The sequence below is a fragment of the Colletotrichum navitas genome (genome assembly GCF_030913465.1).
Source record: "Colletotrichum navitas strain CBS 125086 chromosome Unknown LY79scaffold_6, whole genome shotgun sequence".
In the NCBI taxonomy this organism is placed as follows: Eukaryota; Fungi; Ascomycota; class Sordariomycetes; order Glomerellales; family Glomerellaceae; genus Colletotrichum; species Colletotrichum navitas.
The window spans coordinates 249,540-272,193 of NW_026850552.1; the positions used below are offsets into that span (position 1 = coordinate 249,540).

Here is a 22,654-nt window from a genome sequence, read left to right on the forward strand (position 1 = left end):
CCTGGAAAAGCCTTCCGCCTGTTCACCGAGAAGGCGTTCAAGGAGGAACTGTACATGCAGACGATTCCGGAAATCCAACGGACGAACCTGAGCAACACTGTACTTATGCTCAAGTCCTTGGGCGTCAAGGACTTGCTCGACTTTGACTTTATGGACCCGCCACCGCAGGACACCATCACAACGTCCATGTTTGACCTGTGGGCGTTGGGTGCTCTGGATAATCTGGGCGAGCTGACACCGCTTGGCCGAAAAATGAGCGCGTTCCCCATGGACCCGTCGCTCTCCAAGCTTCTCATCACGGCCGAGGAGTACGGCTGCAGCGAGGAGATGATCACCATCGTGTCCATGCTCTCTGTTCCAAACGTCTTCTACAGACCAAAGGAACGCCAGGAAGAGGCAGACGCGCAGCGCGAAAAGTTTTGGGTGCACGAGTCGGACCACTTGACGTATCTGCAGGTGTACTCGGCGTGGAAGTCGAACGGATGCTCGGACGGCTGGTGCATCAAGCACTTCCTCCACCCCAAGTCGCTGCGCCGCGCCAAGGAGATTCGCGACCAGCTGCTCGACATCATGAAGATGCAGAAGATGGAGATGCTCAGCTGCGGCATGGACTGGGACATCATCCGCAAGTGCATCTGTAGCGGCTACTACCACCAGGCGGCCAAATACAAGGGCTCGGGCGAGTACATCAACCTCCGCACTAACCTCGGCGTGCAGCTGCACCCGACGTCGGCCCTGTACGCGGGCCACCCACCCGACTACGTCGTCTACCACGAGCTCATCCTGACGTCCAAAGTGTACGTCTCGACCGTCACGGCGGTGGACCCGCACTGGCTGGCCGATCTGGGCGGCGTGTTCTACTCTGTCAAGGAGAAGGGGTACTCGGTGCGGGACAAGCGCATCACCGAGACCGAGTTCAACCGCAAGATGGAGATCGAGGCGAAGATGGCCGAGGACAAGAAGAGGGAGGAGGACAGATTGGAGGCCGAGAAAGAGAGGTCCGCAAAGAAGAAGCCCGGCACGGTCGCGGTGGGGGGGAAGAAGATTATCACGCACGGGGCTGTGAGGAAGCCCGTTATCAAGCGAAGGGGCAGAGGCGTTTAGCGGATACTTTTGGACAGGAAAACGATTCGATGAAGTGAGGTATCACAGTAACTCTGATGGTACGTGTAAATCTGTCCTTTGGTATCATAAAAGGGCTGCTGCATTCAAATGGATCAGGCGCCATGTGTCCTTTTCCTTCCAATATACCAAATCTTTTCTCCACATTCAAACATGTGAGATTTGGGGTGGCGTAACCGTACCCTCAGCTTGAAGACCGACCGACGAAACTCTGTCCACATGACGCAAAAGCCGACCGCAGGCTCCGAGTATACAAAAATATGTCCAACGTGGCCATTGGCAACTGCGCCTCGTAGCCTCTCTCCTCAGATGCAAGTCGGAACAGTGGTGGAGCAATGCGATCACAACGTGCCGGGTCGGAAACCCAAATAGTCCTTGACATGATCGTTTGGTGTTCGACCTTGGGATTCCTTCATCCTTTGCCCTCATTGAACCGCTTTCGTAAAGTCTGTTGGTTCCCGCCACGGCGTGGGCGGGAGAGCTGAGGGCGACAAACGCCGAAATATCAAGCACAAGACAACCCCCTGTTCCCTTTATGCAGCCACAGCAAAACTCCATGTTCTTGCCTAGCTTGGCAAAGCTTGTGTTCGGCCGGGTGGGTCATGACGGGCTCGTCGTTTACTGTAGTACAGCGCAGCAGTCGGCAGCGGCTCCGTTGGCTGGGTGTTACAGCATTGCTGCGATGCCCACCGGTCACGAGCCCTCTAGCTGTGTCCTCTCATCTTGCACACTGTTGGCGCAAAAGTCGTAGCATGGTGCAAACAACCGGGCTCGCCGCCATAACCTACAGTTTGTGGTATGTCTGCCAGCACTACATGGTCACTAAGCAGGTCGGCCCTCGAAGCCCGTGGACTGCTTTCGCCTCGAATAAGCGGAGCCGCCGCAGCCTACCGTCATTGATTAGTCGCGAGTTCGACGCCGCTTCGTTCATCTTCGGCCCATCCTTTGACCCCTGAGACAGAAGACCGAGAATGGCTGTCAGTAGCAGAGATTGCTGCTGGTGACCGTATACCGGTAACTGGGCTCCATCCGGGGAAGGTCATTCTCTCTTTAAGGCTGCGAACCGTCTGGCAATTGGCCAAATGTGACATTGAGGAAGGGAGCGGTGCTGAGGAGGCCGCCACCCTTGGAGGACGGTTGAAAATGGTAGCTTGAATCGAAAATTCTCGTGTATAAATTAAAGTTTCGATTTGAATGGTGGCTCTAACAGAGACCTCACGTTGTCGCACACGCCGGGCCCGTGTGGGAGTTGAGACCAGTGTTGAGGGAGCTTGTTGCCCGATCCGGTCATTTCCCTCCAATCGAGTCGGCCGACATCCGTAAGCCCCGGACAGTAGATGAGGCATGAGCCCACCGTCCGCATGCCGTTCCCGACCGTCTGCCGGACGTATAGTCTTCTGGAGCCCTCGTGCCGAATGTTGCCCAAACTTCTAGCCGGGCACGTATATCCGCAGCGAGCATATCCTTTCTCTCTTCGACCCTTCAAGACTCAGTGGCTAATGCTGGCCGCCGCCGCAAAAGACAAAAAAACTCTGTCCTCCTTCTGAAGCTGACATGGCTCACCGCTTGCAGATCGACAATACGTAAGTATAGGGTTATACCCGGAGCCTTGTTCACTCCGTGAGATCGCAGCTGAATCCCGGCACGTATTCCATGAGTATGCCGGTCACCTCGAGTAACCGGTTATCAAAATCTTGTTGAATCGCCATCCGCACCGTGCAATACGTCTTGGGTAACCTGATGCCCTTCTCGGCGCCCATCCGAGACTGTAAGCGACTAGCGCGCTCGTTGCAAATGGTCTCGCATTCAGTCTGCCGGTCAACCTCCTCCTCGAGCCTGTTCAGCTTCCTCGGGGCGTCGTCGACCTCGGAATCATCGTCGCTCCTCCAGAGGTACTCTTTGGCGGCGCCGCGGCGGACGTAGTCGACAAACTCCCGCTCGAACTCGGGCGTCCATTCGCCGGTGCCCCGACGAAGCCGCAGGCCTTGCACGCATGGCGAGAAGCGGCGGTCGAACATCTTTAGCACAGCCCTGAAGGGGGGTCCGTTGGGCTTTATGACGGACACTTCCATGACTGTCCAGTCGGAAGGTTGGAACACCTGGGATATCACCATGCGCAGGCTGCCTTCAAAAGGGGGCCGCCCGCTGACGGCGAGGGCGGTCAACATATTGCCACGGTAGTACGGATTCCTTATTCATGTCAGCGCACGAACGACATTTTTATCATGCATCACAACGACAACGCCTTACGGGGAATATGCCATCTTGAGCCAGTTCACGATGCTTCTGAAGAAACTGCCCACGCCCAGTGCTACGCCGAGGACGCAGTCCTTGATGTAAGCCAAAACGGCCGCCATTGTGTCCCGGCTTAGAAGGTACTCAAAGGGGCCGGATTCGCCGCGCAGTGCGGATTGCAAACGTCTCGTGTGCGATGAAGTTGGGCCTGGTGATGAGCCGGGGCTGATGGGGGGGTGGGCGTGAGCTGAGGAAAGTCGTCGTGGAAAAAAATCGCAGCGACAGGGTCTGGGCCTTTTTGAGGTTGCTGCTGGGAACGCGAGACCCTGTCGGATCAGCCCGATTAGGAAGCCAGCTAGAGCTTGTGTGGGGAATGGTCGACAGGGCGCTAGCGGCGCTAGTACTTCGCTTACCGAAAGCTTGCGCCGCCCTCCGTATTCGACTCTGCAGTGGGCTTTGGTGGGAGAGGCCTGATCAGCACTGCTCATCTACCTACATCAACCAGATAAATGCACCACCATACAAAGCATGATAGCAGACTACCAGGCTACCGTATGGTGAACGGGAATATTGAAGAAGACCCCCATGTCTCTTCTATAGCTCCATGGACAAGAACAAGAAGAAACAGCCTTAGGATAACAAAACCCACGAAACCGACAAGGAGTAGATCAGCCGACAAAGTGTAGAGATACCAGCCCCTACCGCAACGAGTTCCTTGATACACAACACGGCAATCGCTCCTCGCACCCAAGCTTCCATGATTTCGATCAGCAGATACTCTTCAGCCTTCAAAAATATAGTGTAGGCATTTATTGGCCCAATTTTCGGCCCCTGCTCAACACCCCTCACGGCGAACTTTACCAGAGTTGTTGTAACTTAATTACACGGTTTGGAATAACCCATCAGCCGGAAGAGCGTAGAACTTTTGTTACTGGTGAATTTACCCAGCGATAATGCTGGAGATTCTCTCCTCGTGTGCCCCAGACCATCGATTCCCTTTTTCAATCTCCACATGAAGGGAGATTCCTCCCAACCTAGAAAGCGCCTGCTCCGGAACGCCGTCCTCCCAATGATAATAATAAGACGAAGAAGAAAATGAAAAATACACCGTGTAAACACAAATCAATATTTTTTTGTGGTGGCTCGCCCAGACATTTGGGAAAGAGCCGTCAACGATTCGCCACGGGGACGGCGAGGTGAGAACCTTCAGCCAAGGCATTGCGACGCCGCGAGCCCCGCGACGAATCCGCCCACGGCGATGCAGAATGCGACCGCAGCCGTGAGGCTCTCGCTAACCTCTCGTTCGATCCAGCGCTGCCTGAACCTGAACCTGCCGATGCGCATGTGGAAAATCTCCTCGACGTCGACCTCGCCCCGCCAGTTGGGCTTCACCCGCGTCGACCCGCGCTTGGAGAACGTCTTTCTCTCGGCCCTTTTCTCAGTCTCGCCTGGTTAGTTGCCGTCAGCTACGAATGAAAAAGGAGGTCTAGAGGGAGGGGGAAGGAGCTGGAAAGGAGGATCGGAGCAAATCGGCGACTCACACGAGAGATATACAAATGTCACCCTTCAGCTTGGCCTTCAGCTCCAGGTCCACGTCCAGGTCTAGCCCAAGCTTCAATTTTACGGGCCTCTCGTCCCTGTCGCTGCAGCCCTGATGCGGTATCGTCAACGTGGCCTGCTTGTTGAAGTTGCCCTTCCCGTTGCTGCCGTTGTTGTTAATGTTGATTGCGTTGTTCTCGCTCCCCTGGTTGTTACGGTTCCGGTTCCGCCTGCGGCGGCGGCGGCGTCCGCCCCCGCTCCCACTGCCGTCCACGCTGATACCTGAGTCGATCGTTGAGATGCCCGTCGTCGAGCCGCCCACGCTGGATGCCGAGTCGTCGACTTGCAGGCCCAACTCCGCGAGTATGTCGTCCTGGTCAGGGATGAGGTCACTTCGGCCGCCTGGGGACGGGGGAGCGGCGAAGCGGCGGCGCGAAGGCTGCGGGACGGATGTCATGATGTTTCTGGGCGCCATTTTTTTTTCTGCCTCAAGGAACTCGACTTGGTTTCTCGTTGTGCTTCAGAGATCCGGTTCTAGGAAGCCTGGTCGGAAGATGTTGTGGTCGCTATTTGTGTACCGGCTGCGTGAGAGAGGACGACCGTGTGATGGTGGCTCTAAGGTCTTGGTGAACTTGAGGTATCGCGCTGTACAAACTAAAGGGGTTTTGAACAGTTTCCGAAAACACCAAAAGCAAAGTCGTCTGATACCGAGCAGATTGATCCCGCGAGAATCCCCGGAAGCATACCTAACTCTGGGTTATATACCATCCCCCGACTCGCTCCTCCCCTCCCCCCTAAAAAAAAAAAGAAAAGGACGCAACAACAGCGGCCCCTTGCCCGTTAAAAGTTTCAAACCCGCCCTTCAAAACCAAACACCACCCTGGACGTTCGACTTACACGGACCCTTCGCGGGCGGGTGGGCGAATGCGTCACGTGATGGGTCGATGGTGGAGAACAACGCGTGAGGATCTCGTACGATGCCGCCCGACCCTGAAACCGCAATGCAACTTCGATGTCGCGATCCCGGCAGCAACTCAGACCAGGCGTGCTCTCCAAAAGGCCACCCGTACTGTAGCAGCGGTTGTCTTTCAGCAGTGTCTGTCCACCATTAGCATGAGGCCCTCTCCTGCCCCGACGCCGAGCTGCTGAGGGTTTCGTCGTCGAGGGATTGCCGGTCGGGGTCGAGAGGGTCAAACACCTTGTCATTGATCGCCAGCCCCTCCGTTATCTGTTGGCCTCAAGCCGTTCGACTCCATCAAGACAGGTAAGAGGGTACACCAACAATTGACTAGAATCCAGCCATGTTATGATTTTTGCCTGTCATTGTTTTAGCCATAGCATCAGCCGTGATATTGATTCTTCATTTATGAATCGATCAAGCTTGGCTGGGAAACACAAAAGCAAAGCACATATAATGCGCCGAACTCCAACCGCCGAAGCCGTGCAAAGCTCATGGCTCCCGATCCCTGCGCATCGATGCCTTTTGTGCTCTCTTCAAAATGCGACCTTATGTTGTAGTCCAGACGGACAACCACACAACCCAATTGCGAATCCCCGAAAGGTTTGATAGGATTTCGAGGGAGGTCTAGACCCTTGGGTCGTTCCACCCAAGCGCGCCCACTCTTCGTCCCAAGTTTTCAGACCCCAAGGATTCCTTTGGAAGTCCAAACCATGACGCGCGTTAACATGAGATGATGATGCCCGACTCCCAAGCTGAAAATGACACCGAACCACCTGCAACGGTGCATTGGCACCTTCACCCTCTCATGTGCTGAGCAGATCCCTCACCGACATACCCCTTCCGGCACTCCTCACGGCACCGGCACTGGCACCTGTACTCGCGTCCCCGACGGTGCCCCTCCGATCGCTATTCAACATCAACAAAGCAACCGTTGCCTCTTGGTCCAGGTCCCTTTGCGGCGCCAAAGCGGGACTAGTAAGCGCCGACCCGAGCCCACCGCCGTGACCGTACCCGACATACGTCTGTGGCCCAAAGGCAGGCGACGTCGTCGTGGACGTGCTATAGTTGTATTGTCTTGGGTGGTCTGTCGACACGGAGGAGTATGAGTCGTGGCGGTGCCTCGAGCTGGCGTCCTGGGGGAGTAAGGCAGGCGACGGGGCTTCCGAGTCGGTCATCTCGACGTCGTCGGGGTCTTCTTGATATTTGGGGACGAACTGCGGGATGGGGCCCCACGACTCGCCACGGCCTCCGGGGGTCTGCAAGCCGGACTCGGTGGGTGAGCGGGCCTCGGACGCGGTCCGTTGGGCCTTGAGCTTGGCGACACAATCTTCGAGGTACCTCACGTATTCGATTGATGCCTGCAAATCGCTTCCGGTCAGTAGCTGAGGAATACGGAAGAGCACAATCGGCACAACTCACCTGTAAGATAGCCAACTTGTGCATCTCCCCCGTGCAGGCTGGGATCATGCCCTTCAACACAGCAAACTCCTCATTCATCTTTGATCTCCGGCGCCGCTCAATCAGGCTATGCGCCGTCTTCCTGGCAATCTTGCGGCCCGCCGCGCTCGTCGTCGAAGGCTGCTTCTTCTTGCCTTGCGCTGTTGTGGCGGTTCCGGCCGCCGCAGCCGCGGCAACGGCCTTTCCCGGACCCGATGCCCCCGACTTGGCACCAGTGGCGACCGGTGCCTCCTCAGGTTCCTCCTGCGCCGCACGAGGCTTCATCTGGATGATTTTGCGAGACCGCGTCGGCGGCGGGGGCAGCGCGAAGCTTTGGTTCGAAGCCGCCCTTTGGGTCGCTGACGAACGCCGGCGGGACTTTACCGTCTCGCTGGGCTGTACTGGATATGACGCTGTCTTGGAAGGCAGGATGGACCGAAACTCGGTGTTAGGGGACGTCCGTGTGTCCTTGGGGGAGATTCCTGAGGCGTCTTGGATAATGGCAGGGGGCGGCAATTCGAAGGAGAGCTGTAGTGAGTTGAGGTTCTTGGAACCGTCTTGGCCCTTTATGTCCGTCGAGGACGCCGGCGTGAGTGGTAACGTCGGACGTGGCATTGTGTTTGCTTGTGCGTGTGTGCGTGCGTATATGGAAGAGGGGGAGGACGATAAAGAGAAATGAAAGATGTTGACGATTAACAGAACGAATAATCCGCGCCGGAGAATGGCCAAGTGTGCGAATTCGAGGTCCTGTGCTGAGCGTACAAAATCGGTCGACGTGTTGCTATGGGGCTATACTGACGGACAGTCGATGCCGGATGATGAAGGAGGCAGCCGGCTAATACAGGTTGCGACTTGGCACTCGATGTACGAGTACCAGTTCGACAATATACCAGACGAGGATACGAGTCCAATTCGCTGCTCTGCTCTGGTCACTAGGCGGGACCGAGAAGGTGAAGAGCACGCGAGTTACGGGAAGGGGATGGCATATGTCTCCTGGGGCGGCGATGTAGAAGAGAGTCCCTCTGAGAGGTAGGAATGTGAAAGGAAGAAGTAGATGGTAGGAGGGTGGCTACCTAGGTAGCTAGGCAGGTAGGTAAGTAGGGTAAAGATACGACATGGGAAGTACAAAGGTTGAGGCGGCGCACGAATTGTCTGACCCTCATCATCCTTGGCTTGTTCGTCCTTGACTTCTTCTTTCTATTCACAACCCCAGGCTGGTGGCTGTAACCTGTTAAGGCACTCGCCTCAGATGCCCATCAACCTCTTGGCAGACACCTGGCTCCCCCCACGCCCCCCCCAAGTCTCTTGGTCATGGAGGGGATGAAGGCTGAGGGGGCGAGCTTCTGCTTCAGAAGACATAGGCGATAACCCCGACGAAAAGAGAAGGACCTGGGGAGGGGTCCGGGGCTTCAACGAACTAGGCTGAAGGAAAGAGGGCACGCGACTCCAAACAAGAACAAGTGCCAGAGGGGAGACCCTGTAAACAAGACACACACGCGCGCAATAGACAAGGACAATATAGAAGAGAAGAGCGGCCAATGAGGAGGGCGGACGTAGACTCCTGGGAGAAGAAACGGGCAGGAGAGGCAGCATTGAGGGTTCAAGGTGGGTGACCAATCAGAGGGGCGGACCCGAGCACATGTTGTTCCTGAATGGCAACCACGCAATCCCGACGCCAAGACCGGGCCGCAAGGTTTCCTCTCTGCCACTATCTGCCACCATGGATCATCGGCTCCAAATTGCACTATGTCCCACGCCCTCGAGATGTGGATTCTTCTTGGTCAATCAACTCCCCGGGTGTGGTGTGTGGCATATTCTCACCTTACCAAACCCGGCTTGGATGCAACTTTGCCCGAGAAATCCTGTCAAGAGATCAGAGAGGCACGAGACATGTTGTCGAGATCCTGTTGGCCGACTGGCCCAATCTCAAAATGTTCCCAAATGGATTGAAACTCCCTTGGGGTATGGTCCTCCCCCCGGTCGGTCGTAGTCTCCGTGTTCCGTGTGGCGTCCCACCTTGGGCATGGTCGTTGGCATGTGCACACATACCTATACACGTGCGTGCGTCTATGTTGCTCGTGTGCTCTTGCTCGTCTGCCAAACGTGCCTCTCGTCTGTATCTGTCATTGAACGGGGTGAAGCATTGGAATCCAACCAATGACGAACCTCACAGTCTATGTCCTGCTTCAAGAGTGAGCACGTGGGCAAATCCTCTCCCTTCCATCTCTCCCAGTTCTTTTCCTACCCTCACCTCTCACCCGCCTCGCGCCCCGCGGTAGCGTTTCCTATCTCGGGTTCCCTCAATGCCTCCCCAATTGCCTTTCGGGACAATCCCATGTTCACGGTCCAGAGGCCGCCCGCCCGTCGCGATATGTACGACGGCATTTGGAACAACAGGCAGCAGACAAACGGCTCATGGCAAGCTGCTCCAGGAGGTGTCCTGATCGGCTTGCCTCTTTCTGAGATCCCGATGGCTTGCGGCTTTCCCGCCCCTCCCCCTCATTTCCTTCCCCTAATGGAAAGCAAAAACCGGGACCGAACTCTATTTAAGAGGAGCAACAAGAGGCGAAGCTCTCATGGTCCCCCCCAGCCCCCCAAGACCGCCATCTCAAACTGGACTAGCAGCCGGAACCCCTGTGGAATCGGTGGGTCCACCCATCGTGCACTAGATACAGGGCCAACATACAAACGTCCGGCGAGAAGCTTGGTTCACGTCAGGATCTTTTCAACATCCAAAGTAAACAAGCACGTGACGGCGTGGATATCGTCGGGCATGGGAAGAAGACACCTGCCATGTCGCCAAATCAAAAGTCTTGGCAGTACGTCGTTCGTACCGCGACCACGTCTTGCTTTCACGAACTGTCTCAACGCATCCCGATGACCAAAAGCCCATTCGTGCAACCCGAAGCTTCTCATCTCACTCTTGAACCTCAATGCTACCGAAGAAAAAGAGAAGAAAGTCGATTGAGCCATTCGTCGTTATGGTAGAAGTGCCCGTAGAACCCCTTGCTCGTACCGTACCAGTAAGGGTGTGTATGTAGATAAGCCAGATAATCCCCATACCCAATGCCAAGAAATAGAAAACACCATCCCTTTTTACGATTTTACAGCTCCTCGCTACTCTTCTTGCTCATACTCCACCTCGTGCCCCGGTGCCGTCGCCCTTTTTCAAACCTCGTTGGAGGGGTACTCGACCTTGGTCGTCGCCGCAAACTCCTCCTTGATGCTCCGCATACTCACGAAACGGGTGAGCAGGTTCGGACTGCCCGCCTTGTCGTTCGTGCCGCTAGCCCTGCCGCCGCCGAACGGCTGCTGCCCCACGACGGCGCCGGTGCTCTTGCAGTTGATGTAAAAGTTACCGGCCGAGTTGCGCAGCCTGTCCTCGGCGAACCGCACCGCCGCGCGGTCCGTCGCGAAGATGGAGCCCGTGAGGCCGTACTCGCCTGTCGAATCGACGAGGTCGCACACCTCCGAGAAAGCCTGCGCCGGGTTCACCGCATCGTCGTACACGTAGACGGTCAGCACAGGACCAAAGAGTTCGGTGCTCAGCAGCTTGTGATTCTTGTTTGTCGTCTTGTAGATGGTCGGGTGCACGAAGTAGCCCTTGGAAGAGTCGTACATGCCGCCCGCGATGAGCTCCAGCTCATTGTCGTCCTTGGCCGCATCGATGACGCCCGAGAGTTTCTTGAACGAGCCCTCGTGGATGACGGGACCCATGAAGTTGCTGTGGTCGACCGGGTTGCCAATCTTGATCTTGGCGGTTTCGGCAGTCAGGCCCTCCTTGAACTGGGGCCAGAGTGAACTGGGCACGTACGCCCGCGACGTCGCACTGCATTTCTGGCCCTGGAACTCGAACGCCCCACGGATTGTCTGCTTGACGGCATTGTCGACGTCGGCGGAGGGGTGGATCAGGTGGAAGTTCTTGCCGCCCGTCTCGCCGACGATCCTGGGGTACGACTGGTAGTGGCCGTTGGCCACGCCGTCGCCGATGGCGCCGTACAGCTTGCGGAAGATGGCGGTGCTGCCGGTGTAGTGGAGGGCGGCAAACTTTGTGTGCCCCAACACAGCCTTGGTGACCTCCTCGGGGTTGCCGGGCACGAACTGGATGACCTCGCGGGGCAGGCCGGCCTCGATCAGTATGTTGTAGACAAGCCAGTTGGACGCGATCGAGTAGTCACTGGGCTTCCAGACGACGACGTTGCCGAGCAGCGCCGGGGCGCCGGGGAGGTTGCCGGCGATGGCGGTGAAGTTGAAGGGGCTGACGGCGTACACGAAACCCTCAAGGGCCCGGTACTCGACGCGGTTCCAGACGCCGGGGCTGTGGTGCGCTGGCTGCTGGGCATATAGCTCCTCGGCGTACTTGACGTTAAAGCGCAGAAAGTCAGCCAGCTCGGCCGCGGCGTCGATCTCGGCCTGCCACGCGTTCTTGCCCTGGCCGATCATGGTGGCGGCCATGATATCGTAGCGGTACTTGGTGGAGATGAGGTCGGCGGCTTTGAGGAAGACGGCGGCGCGGTCGGCGAAGGGGACGGACTCCCATGAGGATTTGGCCGCAAGGGCCGAGCCGATTGCCTTGGTGACATCGGACGGCGAGGCTTGGTGGTACGTCGCCACGGTGGTGTTGTGATCGGCCGGGTTGACTTGCTTCCCGATGTTGCCTGTCTTGATCTAGGGAGTGTGTCAGTTACCGCTTCGGTCGATTGATGATGGGAAACAGGAATGCCGACCTCTTTGCCAGCGACAACAATTGGCACCTCTAAAGGAAGCTTGCTCTGCAGGGCATCGAGCGCGGCAGTGAGTCCTTCACGCTGGGCAGAGCCTTTTGTGTAGTGATGCTATTGCGACTGTCAGCCATCATGCCCTACGGCTGCCGACTCATACAGCTTCGTGGGTTCTGCCACCTACGTTGGGCTCGTTGGAGATGGTGGGGATTTTGAAGGCAGCAGAAGCCACCGTTCTGGTTGTTGTCCTCGTTCCGGGGCCAGCCAGGCGTGTTGTCAGTCGGCAGGTCGGAACTGCAGAGATGCTGCGTCCGAAAGACGTAATGCGGGCAGAGCTCCGAAATTGGGAGTTCAAGAGCCCAGTTGCTCGTGTAGACGCCATGATGGGTAAGTAGATGTGAAGGAGCAACAGCAGGGTAACGCTTTCAAACGGCGGATTGGGCACGAAGGAAATCCTCCAAGCAAACGCACATAACAGTTGCGAAGCGTATGGTCGATCGCCAAATGTCAGCGGTTGAGGATTAAGACAAGACAAGAGACCTTTTTTGGAGTGGGAGAAGTGCAATCGACTGGCTATAAAGTCTCCGCGTCGTAACCTGGCAGAAAGCTCGGACAGGTCCTTCGATCTGGAAACCACTCGTCGGGTGGCCGCGGGTTAAGAATGCGACGGGACAGCTCGAGACATTGACGGAGAGCTTGTGAGGGGTTGTGGGAGTTCGGAACGCTGGATCCAGGTAGATTCAAGGGGGCGCCCGGGAGAACCAATGACGTCGGGGTGTTAATGTCACTCAATGGCGATAACGACGCCTCTAGCATTGTCTAGCTGCCTATCGCGACCCTTTGACACTTTGCGGGGAAAGCATTGCCCAATAAATTGTGCCAAACTGTGCCGGGGGGTCCCCAATGACAGCGAACCCAGTACATTAGATAAGGTCATCAACCATTCCGACCCGACGGGGAAATCGGGATCGGAAGGGCATCCCGACATCTGTATTATTGCTCCGAACCGCGCATTGATTAAGTACTAACGACAAGGGGAAATGGTAAACAGAAAAAGTGGAAGAAATCAAGGTATCTTAGCCCCGTTCTCGGACCGATCATATCATTATTCGGTCTCCCGCGGCTTAAAGAAAATTCCAACAAATGCTGCAGAGCTTGAGCACACAGATGCCCCTCTCTCTCAACTTCTAACATTCACCTGCCACTCAACATGAGCTCCTTCATGGGTATAACGTAATGCAACCGAAAAAAAAATTACACTTCGGATCAGCTTCCGGTCACACGAGATATTATCGCCGGAAAAAATACGCTGCCGGCTCGAAATCTCACCGAGAAGTCGCGACACCAGCGGATGGCGCTCTCTATTCTCCATGCCCAGCGGCGCGATCCTGCTCAGGGAAAGGCTCGACCGGCTTGGGCTGGCTTCGGTACTTGAGCTGAGGCACAGTAACGCCGTAGCCCTCGGTGATGCCTTCCCGGTTGGATTGGTCGATCTCAACGCGGATGCAGATGTCCAAGCTACCATCATTGCCGGTACCGTGTTGCTGGCCGGCAGCCTTGTGTTTTGAGCCGGACTCGACCTCGCCGTTGTGCAGGAATTCGTGCCCGCCCTTACCCGAGATCATAGATCGTGCGTCGCCGTTGACGGGTGCCGCGAGCCCATTGTTAGGCGAGTTTTCTGTCAAGATCGCGAAGTTACGGCTGGGCATGGTCACATGGTTGGAACCTGACGTCTTGCTCGTGTCACCCGGGTCCTTGTCAAAAAACTTGAGCAGGGTCTCATCAGTGTCGTGGTTCAGATGATGGATCTTGTTCCGCCTGGCCAGCAAGTTCGCGATGGCCGCTGGCGGAGGCTTGTTGGTGATGGCCGAAGAGACTACGTTGGCCATGTAACGGTGGTCGTTCTCCGTGGCGATGTTCAGGCGTGGGTTGGAGTAGAAGCGGCCCATAGCCGCCAAGTGCACATCACCGCCCAAAATGGTGATACGGACCGAGAACTCTGACGCGATAGCCTGAAGTCTCTCTACGAGGGCATTGCGTTCCTTTTTGTGAGTCCTGGCCGTGTAGTGGTCGTCGAGGTCATCGAGCAAGTCGACACTGCCGTCGAAGTGGTTGAAGAGGCCGCCGGCTGGAAACGGTTAGCAAACTAAGGAATGCGGGCAGCTACACGTAGGACACGTACCGAGACCGAATCTCCGGTTCAAGAACTTCACCGGGCCCATGATCGGGCTTCTGAAGACGTTTTCAAGCCATGTCAGGCGCTAGGGAAGGGTTAATTTTCGACGCAAACTGCCACGCGAGCAACGGAGACCCACAGGGTATGCGATGGGGATTCCCAGCAGGAGAATCAAATGCTTGAACGGGCGTCCCGACTCCGCGGCCGACTTCAGCTCCTGCCTCAGACGGCCAAAGATCAAATCGTAAGTCTCGGGGTAGTTGATCTGGTGACGAGTGCGCTACGACTTGTCAGCTTCCTGCATTTCCTCATACGTATCAGGCCTATGATAGGTACCTCGGTTCGCGCATCGATACCAAGGAAGGCAATTCGCGCTCCCAATCGGGCAAACATGTTGTGGGAGTGCTCGGCAACGTACGGCTAAGCAGGTTAGCTTGTGGCTCTGAAGAGACCCAAGTAGCACTTACACCAGGCTGCTTTCCAACAATGTAGCTGGGGTCAGACTTGGCAGGGGCAACATAGGTGTCCATGAGCTGGTTGGGGTCGAGGCCTTGGACCTCCGATGTCGTGGTGGGGTCTATCCACGGGATTAGCCGCCAGTCTCATCTCGGTTGGGCAGCGATACTCACCCGACGTATAGGTGGACATTGGCGGAGGTAGGTGGTGCTGGAACAGCATGTAGTACTTGTGAGCAGTTCCACCAATGCCCCTGAACACATCGCATCGCATGAAGTCTTCAACGTACGAACCGAACCCGTCAATGATCTGTGTGTACCGGTCAGCCGGCCTCTGTCACGCAAGTCGAAGTATTGCAACATACATCGTGGTCATCCCAGATATTGAGCTGGGGGATCTGGGCGTTGGCAGTCGCAAAAGGCTCCGTTGAGTACCTGTTCTTGTTGTTAGGTTCCATCTCTGAACTCTCCTCTATGCTACTTACCAGCGGATGTAATTCTTCAGGTAGTAGTCGTCGCAGGCCTGGCGCAGCTTCTCCGGGAACGGGAAGTGTCTGCGCTTCTTGGGATTCGCGATCTCGGTCCATTCGCGCAAGGGTCCATCGACTCGAATACCATCATTGTAGATCTGGTCGCCTCCTCCGAGCCTTTTGAGGACATCAGTAACCTAGCATCGCATCAGACTCGGACTCACTGGACTCACATGACATGGAACGGCCGTTCCTTGTGGTGTCGGTTGACGTCGTTCCACAAGGCGGGGCCACTCCAGGCGTCCTCATCGGTGCCTACACTGAAACCGTTGCAAGAGTGGAACATGATGCGCATCGACTCGTTGATGGCGGGGACGAAGAAGTGGAAGCGGTCAGGCCGGATGGTAGCCGACTGTCGCATGTCCGGAATCGAGTACTCCCATCTAGCCTCGGCTTCGCTGAGCGGAAGGGACAGGTCAAAGGCCCAAAACGTGTTGCGCGGGTCCGAGTAAAGACATTGACCCTGGATCTCGGTGCCGCTCGCACTGTCGCCGTTTGCCGCGCGGGAGCCCTCGCTGTTAACAGTGCCATTGGTACCGTTCACCCCATTCGACTCGGTATGGGCCTGCTGGCCATTGGCTGCGTCGACGGGACGCAGGACCAGGTGCGGAGCGAAACTCTGCGTCTTGCCGCCGCCCTTGGCAATAACCAAGACGCTTCCGTACCAGCGATCCCCGTCCATCCTACGGTAGTTGAGCAGCGGACCGCAGATAATCTCTCTGCCGTCGGGAGCATCCCGCTCATTGGCGTGAGTAGGGTTCGGGCGTGGCGCCTCCTCGCCGGTGGCCTCACCAGCAGCGATCATGATAGGCTTGAAGTTGGGAGGGGCGTTGGGGTTTTCGGGCTCAACGCGGTCGCGGTTTAGGAAGTTGGCCAGGTCGTCGGTGGTGCCTCGCTCCTGGGGGTCGCGGGGCTGGGTGGTGCCTTGGGCGGCGGCGGCATGGCGCGCGAAAGCCGAACTCTCCTGATGACGCCATCTGTTGGCGGAGGCGTACGGGTTGTGCTCGACATTGTCGAGAGCTTCTCCTTGGGGATGGGAAGCCATGGTTTCTACTGTGAATTGGAATTACAGCTTATTGTTCGCTTTTGTCCTGGAAAGAAGCAGTCAGCTTTCCAGAAAGACAACAAAAGCGTCCCTGCGCAACGGTGGCAGGCTTCTTACAATGTCTCGGAGCAGATTAGACTGGCAGGGTCTGTCAGTGTGCGCACACCAGTCAGCTCTCGAGAGCTCTTTGGGGGTATCAAAGTTTGGGTATCTGATGTTGCGACCGGGGGAAACAGAGACGACAGAAAAAGGCGATCCTGAGGGGAAGAGAAGAGGAGGGACGAGGCGAGAGAGAGAGAGAGAGAAGGGGGGGAATTACAGGAGGATTAAAGCAAGAGAGGGTGTCGTCGAATGCCACCACGGGTCGCACGAGAAAAAGCGTGTGCTGTGGTGGAATTGGATGCTATGCTTGGCCTGGCAGCGCAAGGTGACGCGAGCCAGGAATTGAAGCGGCAGGGATTGTCGCGGAGACAGTCAGTGCACTAGGTACGCAACCGCCGCGAGCGACACGCGCTAATGCTGGGAACTGGGCCTGACGAAGCTGGGCCTGCCCTGCCCGTTCGTACTGCTGCAGGGTGAGCCGGGTGATCAGTGTTCAAGCGTTAGGGGGTGAGCCAGGGACCGCCTCGGATACGTACCTATCTTGGAGATAGAGAGAGGGAGGGGGGAGAGCCATCTGGCAGTCGTGGAGTGCTGCAGGCCTCAGAAACTTGGGGGGACCCGAAAAGGAGATGACTTTGTGATTCAAGATGGGCCATTTCACATTTGTGGGGAATTTGTTTTGCTCTTCTCTTTCTCTGTATCTTTTTATTTTCATTTTTAATATTGGCATGGCAAGCGCGGTTTCCTGATATTCTGGGTGAGTTGTCGCTGCCCCTCCCCGAAGACAAAGTCTCACAAGATATATGTGGTCGACGTCTCCAACCCTGAGGAACCTCCGAGTCTCGTACTAGGCTTTCCCGATTGCCTCAGCTGCGTTAGTGGCAGGCGAACCGGGCATCCATCCCACCACAGTCTTTGATGCTTGTTGTATTGAGTCCGGCCAACAAGTGAGAACTCCATCGAATCTCATTCGTGTGAGAGTACCTGTAGCACACGTAAGACCCGTCGACCCCAAGCTTGAGGTCTGGCAAATCTCGGCTTCATCCCTGTTTCTCGCACCCAGCTTACTGGCTCGCTTTCCCAGGCGAAAGGATGCGCTGGCGTTCTATCGGAGCAGATAGTTAGTTTGGGTAGGCAGGCACTCCGTTGGGTAGTTTGGTAAAAGAGTAGGACAGCAGCAGGCAGGTAAGTTTTGCAGGACAAGCCAAGGCGCGGCCAAAAGTCGGATTGCGTTCCCCCTTCAGCTCGCCCAGGATAACGTCCTTGTCGGCGCTCTTGTTTGCTGACCGGGATTGGATGGTGCGTGGAGTGGCCAGAGCTTCGGCCAGTTTTTGCTTTTGGCACATTGAGGTTCCACGCACGCCTGCAGGCAGTTGCTGGGCAGGGAGGGATAGGGAGATGCAACTAGCGACATGCAAGGCATGGGAGGCCTGCGAGATGGACGGATAGGCCAAGGAAAAGGTAGCTGATGGATGACGCTGGCTCTGGAGTCGGTCTGCGCAGTTGATACGTCCAGATATATGGCCTGCTCTAATTATCGGCTGTTGAACGGTGAAATTGTCACCTACGTCAGGACTTGTGGCTGGGAAATTAAAACAGGAATGCCCCCCCCGGCTCCTCACCACCACCACAGGACCAAGGCTGAGAAGACCCACTGCGGGCCCCATGTTTCTCTGCTGCAGGTGTCGAAGCAACGGTCTTGGACTTCACTTCTCGCTGGGTTTTTTTTTTTTTTTTTTGCAGTCTCTGCTGTCTCCCCATGCTCAACAACCCATGCCGCGATATCGGATCATCAATGCCGGCGGATATCTTGGCGTCCCGGCCCTGCCCCCTCTCCGTCCCCCTCTCCGTACAATACCCGCTCGTCGCCGGTATCCACATCCCCGCATTCGCGAAATCGTTTTCGGCGTCGTCCAACACCGCGCTGTTTTCCGCCCTCGCCAGATCGGGTTGCCACGGTGGAATGGCCGGGTGTAACAAGTCAAGTCCAGTGCCTCCTGAAATAAACACTAGCCGCTTGGTCTCCTCCCTAACGCTACTGGAGACATATACCTGATATTGAGCGTTAGTAAAGCACTCTCCTCCGGCGGCGATTAGAATCCCTCCGCTCCGAACAGATACATCGTATCGACTGCCTGACAGCAACGCTTGGGTGTGTTGGATTGCGTGAGCTCGACATCTAAAGAGAGGCAGCTTGCTTCTTACTCCGATTCAGGATCGTAAAGCCAGCTTCTTACTTGGACAGAGTGCACCGAACTTTGGAACGCTGCTCAGGTTTTCTGTAGTTGTCACTTGATTGCACACCACGCTCAATGCTGCTGCTCATGATCTTGCCACCGGGACGAGCCGCCTAGCCTGCCCTCGCCACCTACCTCCACGTGTACAGTCAGAGAGAACCGACAGAGGCGGAAGAGCAGTCGGACAGGTCGCCATGCCCCTAACCTACATGTCTACCAGATGACAATTGGACGTGCTGGGTGGGGATCGTTTTTGGCACATCACATCGGGAAAACTCATAATCAGTTCAAAGATGACCGAGTGGACCCGTCAATTGCAGCCGGAAAGTATCGCTTGATGACTGTTTTGGCAATTTAATCTATACCATTTTCTATTTTCATGTTTCTTCGTCACATGCCCAAAAACCCCTCTCACGCCTTGACAAGCTCCATCTTGACACCCCTCTTGCCCGTCGCTTCGTCCTTTTCGTCTGTGACCTTGACCTTGACCTTCTGGAACAGCTCAACCTTCAAATTGTAGCTACCCGTCGTCGTGAGGACGTAGTTCTCGGCATCGAATGTGCTCTCGGGCTCGGGCTCCGCGAGATCGCGCAGCCGGATGAGTCCCTCGATGCCGAACCGCGGCACGAGCACGACGAAGCCGTTGCTGAAGATCTTCATCACGAACGCCTCCTCCTCCGCGACCCGGCCCTTGAGCGCCTGACCGACGTAGTAGGCGATGCTAGCGCGGCCCGCGAGCTGCGCGTTGCGGTGCCGCACGTTGATGTTCTTGCACACGGCTTCGAGCTTGCCGCGGCTGCGCACCGCGGGGTGAATTGCCTCGTACCCAATGGCTGCCGCGAGCTGCCGGTGGGCGACGAGGTCTGCGTAACGGCGAATCGGGGAGGTGAAGTGTGTGTAGATCTCCGAGGCCAGGCCGTAGTGGCGGAACTCGGGATACGCCTGCGTGCCGGAGCAGAAGTACTCGGCGCTCATCATGCAGCGGGTGGCCATGATGCGGACGAGCGTGTTGAAGAAGGGGTCGGCGGGGTCGACGCACTGGTCGAGGGAGTCGGCGAGCGCCTTGCTCGAGTCGACGCGGAGCTCCAGGCCCTTTTTGACCCTCAGTTGGTTAGCGAGCTCGTCAAAGTTGGTCCTGGGCGGGGCGCCGTGGCGACGGAGGATGGCGGTCTGGGGGAAGGCTTCATAGATCTTGCTGGCGACGCTGACGTTGGCGAGCAACATGAACTCCTCAACCAGTGACATGGTGTCGAGGTGCTGCTTCGTCTTGACGTCGATTGGGTCCGATGTCTCAGACTCCATTTGCACCTTGACCTCGGGAGACGACAGGCTGAGAGCGCCGGCGTCCATACGCTTCTGCTTCAGCTTCTTGGACAACATCATGAGCGTTCGGATGCTGTTGGTGAGGTCGTCCTGCTGGGAGGCATCATCGACGCGGAGCTGGGCCGCCTCGTAGCTGAAAGCCTCCTTGGACTGGATGACCGACTTGGTGAAGCGGGCGCCGACAATGTCCGCGTTCGCGTCCATCTCCCAAATGACAGAGAAGGCGTAGCGCTCAACGTATGGCTTCAGCGAGCATAGATCAGTACCGAGGAGCATGGGCAACATGTCGATTCGCTTGTCCACGAGGTACACCGTTGTACCCCTCAAGCTAGCTTCCGTGTCCATGGCATTAGCCGGCTTGACAAAGTGAGAGACGTCGGCGATGTGGACGCCGACTTCGAAGTTGCCGTTGGGGAGCGGCCGCGCGTGGAGTGCGTCGTCGATATCTTGACACCCGATGGGGTCGATACTGCAGATGAGGAGTTTACGTAGGTCCTCCCTGTCCCTCCAGCCGGGGTCTTCCAGACTCTGGGGAACTCTCCAATCATGTCCTTCCTTCGGCAGGCAGTCGAGAACTGTCTTGGGAAAGGGGCGGTACTGCACGTCGTACTCCAACAGCAGGGCCTCCGTCTCGGCGGCCTTGGTCTCGAGCTCGCCCAGCGAACGGACAAAGTGGCCAACGGGGTGCCGGGAGTCGCGGTCCCACGCATCGATAGTGACGAGCAGGCGCTTGCCGAGGAGCTCGGGGACTTGCCTCGATCGGAGCTTGATCTTGGGGATGCGTTTGTCCATGGGGATGAGAAAGACATTATCCTGCTTGCGGCCTTGACCGCCGGTCTTGCTCGCGGACGAGGGGTCGATGTGTCCGACGTACTGCCGCCAGTTGCGCTTGATGATGCCGACGACCTTTGCCGTTGGCTGGGGACGACCCTCGGTGCTTTTGGTGTGCGTCTTTTTGACCTCTTCCTGCAGCGCCTTGCGCTCCTTCTCCGACACAAAATCCTGGACTTCTTCTCCGTCGGCGTTCTCGTCGCGGGTGACGGCCTCCTCCTCGATAATCTTGGTTGACGGCTCCTTCCACTGCTCCTTTGGCAGGACCTCGACGACGACGACGTCGCCGCTGACAGCTCTGTTGATGTTTTCCCTGCCGAGGACAATGAGAGGTTTGGGGAAGGCAGGGACGTGAATGGAGCCCTCCAGGTAGTTGTAGGGCGAGACGTTGAAGATGCCCTGGTGGAGAAGGCCGGCCTTGACTCCCGTCATCAGCTTGGACATGGTGAAGTACTCGGGATATATGGGACCGGCCGGTTTCTTGGAGTAGCTCGAGTTCCGTGACTCAGCCACCATATCAAGTAGCCGCTCGCCATCCTCGAGCCCGCCAACATAGTCCGATAGCGACATAGCAATCACACCTTCGGCCTTGGCTTTCCTCAGACAGTCTTGGTCGTCGCTGAGCATGACGACGGCGGGAACCGTCTTGGCCTTGGTCTGGGCCAGGTGCTCTGCGTACCACTTGACCGCTTTGCGCACGGCGCGGTCGTTGCGGTCGTTGACGGTCTCGTTGGCGTCACGGTTGACATACGTCTCGAGGCGGAAGTCGTTGAAGAAGACGTAGAAGCGCTTGTCCTCGCTTTTGGTAAGACCGACGAGGCGATTGTACAGCGGCAGCGAGCGGTTGCGCAGCTCCTCCAGCACAGTTTGCAGGATGACAACGTCATAGAAGGCGGAGCTCTGCTCGAAGAGGTCCATGGCGTTCAGCAGGGCATTGGTGTCGGGAACGATGTAGTGCCCCTGGGGAAACGCCTTGGTGCCTGCCGGCTTATCAGAGAGGACAAACGGTTGAACTGGCGAGTGTTAGCACCATGTCGTCAAGCAGTCAAGTTCGGGGTCTTCACCATTGTTGGCGGCATCCCTGGGGGCCGTTTGCAAGCAGCTCCGGCATAGCTTGGACGAGCAGGGGATGTCTTGACGCAAGTAGACCTCTCTCACAATCTTCTGTACCTTGCCCTTTCTCGTCGACCGGACATAGACCTTGCTGGAGATGTTGGCGGCGAAAGGATCCGCCTCCAACGAACGCTTGAGACTTGTCATGATTTCAGATTATCCTATATCAGCCTCGTCGTCGTAGTGAGAAGGCGATGAAGGCTCTGAAATGGTCGCTTTCGCCCCTTCAGACACACTGGGGCCTTTGATGATGAAAAATAAATTGAGGCGAGGCGCGAGGCGGCTGACGAGCGAATCAGAATGTTTGTAGCGGCACTCGCCGTCACTTGGAGAGCGGCTTATCGCCATTGCTACCGCTATATTTTCGTTATCGCCAATCGATAAGCAGCTAGCGTCGTCTCCCGGTACGTACCTTCCTACCTAGAGAGGTAGGTAGGTAGGTAACCTGCACTGTCTACCTAGGTAGATAGACACCTAACACAAACACCCGAATGGCGCGTCCTGTTGTGTATCCCAAGAGCAATAGCGCGACCCGCACTTCCAGCGGCAGCTGAGTGTTCTCCCGACACCGAATTGGTGCGAAAAATTAATATGGAGAGAATTGCTCGCGGTCACAATGACAGCCTCCTCGGGAACAGGACCCCCGCGGTAGGCATCTGACCGGGCTACATGTAGGCGAACTCGCACAAGACACGCCATTTGGATGTGCGCTTTTTTTCCGCCTTTCATCGTCATGCACCAGAAGGTTTAGTCCGAAGAGTCTGCTTGGACGCCACGATGCTTTCGTACACAGAGAAAGAGTTATACTGCAGTACGTTTAGTTCGCC

General features: G+C 56.6%; 9 protein-coding genes across 9 annotated transcripts; 1 reads left to right on the forward strand and 8 right to left on the reverse strand.

The window, feature by feature from the left end:
* Nucleotides 1-1,187: 1,187 nt before the first annotated feature.
* On the reverse strand, nt 1,188-1,848 carry LY79DRAFT_321973 (uncharacterized protein). Its single transcript, XM_060552417.1, has one exon. The coding sequence runs from the start codon at nt 1,678-1,680 to the stop codon at nt 1,270-1,272; it is 411 nt and encodes a 136-aa protein (XP_060418663.1). The 5' UTR covers nt 1,681-1,848; the 3' UTR covers nt 1,188-1,269.
* An 887-nt stretch (nt 1,849-2,735) lies between these two features.
* LY79DRAFT_576262 (uncharacterized protein) lies at nt 2,736-3,479 on the reverse strand (the record flags this gene model as incomplete). The annotated part of the gene is made up of 2 exons (XM_060559776.1): nt 2,736-3,312; nt 3,373-3,479. The coding sequence occupies 2 exons, from the start codon at nt 3,477-3,479 to the stop codon at nt 2,736-2,738; spliced, it is 684 nt and encodes a 227-aa protein (XP_060418664.1).
* Nucleotides 3,480-4,563: 1,084 nt separating this feature from the next.
* Nucleotides 4,564-5,371, reverse strand: LY79DRAFT_666267 (uncharacterized protein; the record flags this gene model as incomplete). Its single annotated transcript, XM_060563194.1, has 2 exons — nt 4,564-4,805; nt 4,912-5,371. The coding sequence occupies 2 exons, from the start codon at nt 5,369-5,371 to the stop codon at nt 4,564-4,566; spliced, it is 702 nt and encodes a 233-aa protein (XP_060418665.1).
* A 1,289-nt stretch (nt 5,372-6,660) lies between these two features.
* On the reverse strand, nt 6,661-7,909 carry LY79DRAFT_576264 (helix-loop-helix DNA-binding domain-containing protein; the record flags this gene model as incomplete). The annotated part of the gene is made up of 2 exons (XM_060559777.1): nt 6,661-7,239; nt 7,277-7,909. 2 exons carry the CDS (start codon nt 7,907-7,909, stop codon nt 6,661-6,663), a joined length of 1,212 nt encoding a protein of 403 aa, XP_060418666.1.
* Nucleotides 7,910-9,287: 1,378 nt separating this feature from the next.
* Nucleotides 9,288-10,318, forward strand: LY79DRAFT_322083 (uncharacterized protein). Its single transcript, XM_060552418.1, has one exon. The coding sequence runs from the start codon at nt 9,471-9,473 to the stop codon at nt 10,173-10,175; it is 705 nt and encodes a 234-aa protein (XP_060418667.1). The 5' UTR covers nt 9,288-9,470; the 3' UTR covers nt 10,176-10,318.
* Nucleotides 10,319-10,462: 144 nt separating this feature from the next.
* LY79DRAFT_666269 (1-pyrroline-5-carboxylate dehydrogenase) lies at nt 10,463-12,397 on the reverse strand (the record flags this gene model as incomplete). The annotated part of the gene is made up of 3 exons (XM_060563195.1): nt 10,463-11,962; nt 12,022-12,129; nt 12,200-12,397. The coding sequence occupies 3 exons, from the start codon at nt 12,395-12,397 to the stop codon at nt 10,463-10,465; spliced, it is 1,806 nt and encodes a 601-aa protein (XP_060418668.1).
* An 812-nt stretch (nt 12,398-13,209) lies between these two features.
* Nucleotides 13,210-16,414, reverse strand: LY79DRAFT_322091 (uncharacterized protein). The gene is made up of 10 exons (XM_060552419.1): nt 16,339-16,414; nt 15,350-16,267; nt 15,132-15,293; nt 15,012-15,081; nt 14,821-14,956; nt 14,659-14,768; nt 14,528-14,611; nt 14,331-14,471; nt 14,198-14,276; nt 13,210-14,143 (listed from the first exon to the last, which is right to left on the reverse strand). The coding sequence occupies exons 2-10, from the start codon at nt 16,219-16,221 to the stop codon at nt 13,377-13,379; spliced, it is 2,421 nt and encodes an 806-aa protein (XP_060418669.1). The 5' UTR covers nt 16,222-16,267; nt 16,339-16,414; the 3' UTR covers nt 13,210-13,376.
* An 834-nt stretch (nt 16,415-17,248) lies between these two features.
* LY79DRAFT_692989 (uncharacterized protein) lies at nt 17,249-17,990 on the reverse strand (the record flags this gene model as incomplete). Its single annotated transcript, XM_060564775.1, has 1 exon — nt 17,249-17,990. One exon carries the CDS (start codon nt 17,988-17,990, stop codon nt 17,445-17,447), a length of 546 nt encoding a protein of 181 aa, XP_060418670.1. The 3' UTR covers nt 17,249-17,444.
* Nucleotides 17,991-18,876: 886 nt separating this feature from the next.
* On the reverse strand, nt 18,877-22,194 carry LY79DRAFT_646878 (RNB domain-containing protein). The gene is made up of 2 exons (XM_060562475.1): nt 21,779-22,194; nt 18,877-21,727 (listed from the first exon to the last, which is right to left on the reverse strand). The coding sequence occupies exons 1-2, from the start codon at nt 21,972-21,974 to the stop codon at nt 18,972-18,974; spliced, it is 2,952 nt and encodes a 983-aa protein (XP_060418671.1). The 5' UTR covers nt 21,975-22,194; the 3' UTR covers nt 18,877-18,971.
* Between the last annotated feature and the right edge of the window lie 460 nt (nt 22,195-22,654).

Bases quoted from the DNA above. Each gene is read 5' to 3' on its own strand.
- LY79DRAFT_321973 (XM_060552417.1), bottom strand. From the start codon at position 1,680: ATGGAGTTTTGCTGTGGCTGCATAAAGGGAACAGGGGGTTGTCTTGTG.
- LY79DRAFT_322083 (XM_060552418.1), top strand. From the start codon at position 9,471: ATGTCCTGCTTCAAGAGTGAGCACGTGGGCAAATCCTCTCCCTTCCAT.
- LY79DRAFT_322091 (XM_060552419.1), bottom strand. From the start codon at position 16,221: ATGGCTTCCCATCCCCAAGGAGAAGCTCTCGACAATGTCGAGCACAAC. The intron at 15,294-15,349 runs GTGAGTCCAGTG...TGTCCTCAAAAG, and splicing joins GAACGGCCGTTCCATGTCAT to GCTCGGAGGAGGCGACCAGA. The intron at 14,472-14,527 runs GTACCTATCATA...GACAAGTCGTAG, and splicing joins GTATCGATGCGCGAACCGAG to CGCACTCGTCACCAGATCAA.
- LY79DRAFT_646878 (XM_060562475.1), bottom strand. From the start codon at position 21,974: ATGACAAGTCTCAAGCGTTCGTTGGAGGCGGATCCTTTCGCCGCCAAC. The intron at 21,728-21,778 runs GTGAAGACCCCG...AACACTCGCCAG, and splicing joins CAGGGATGCCGCCAACAATG to TTCAACCGTTTGTCCTCTCT.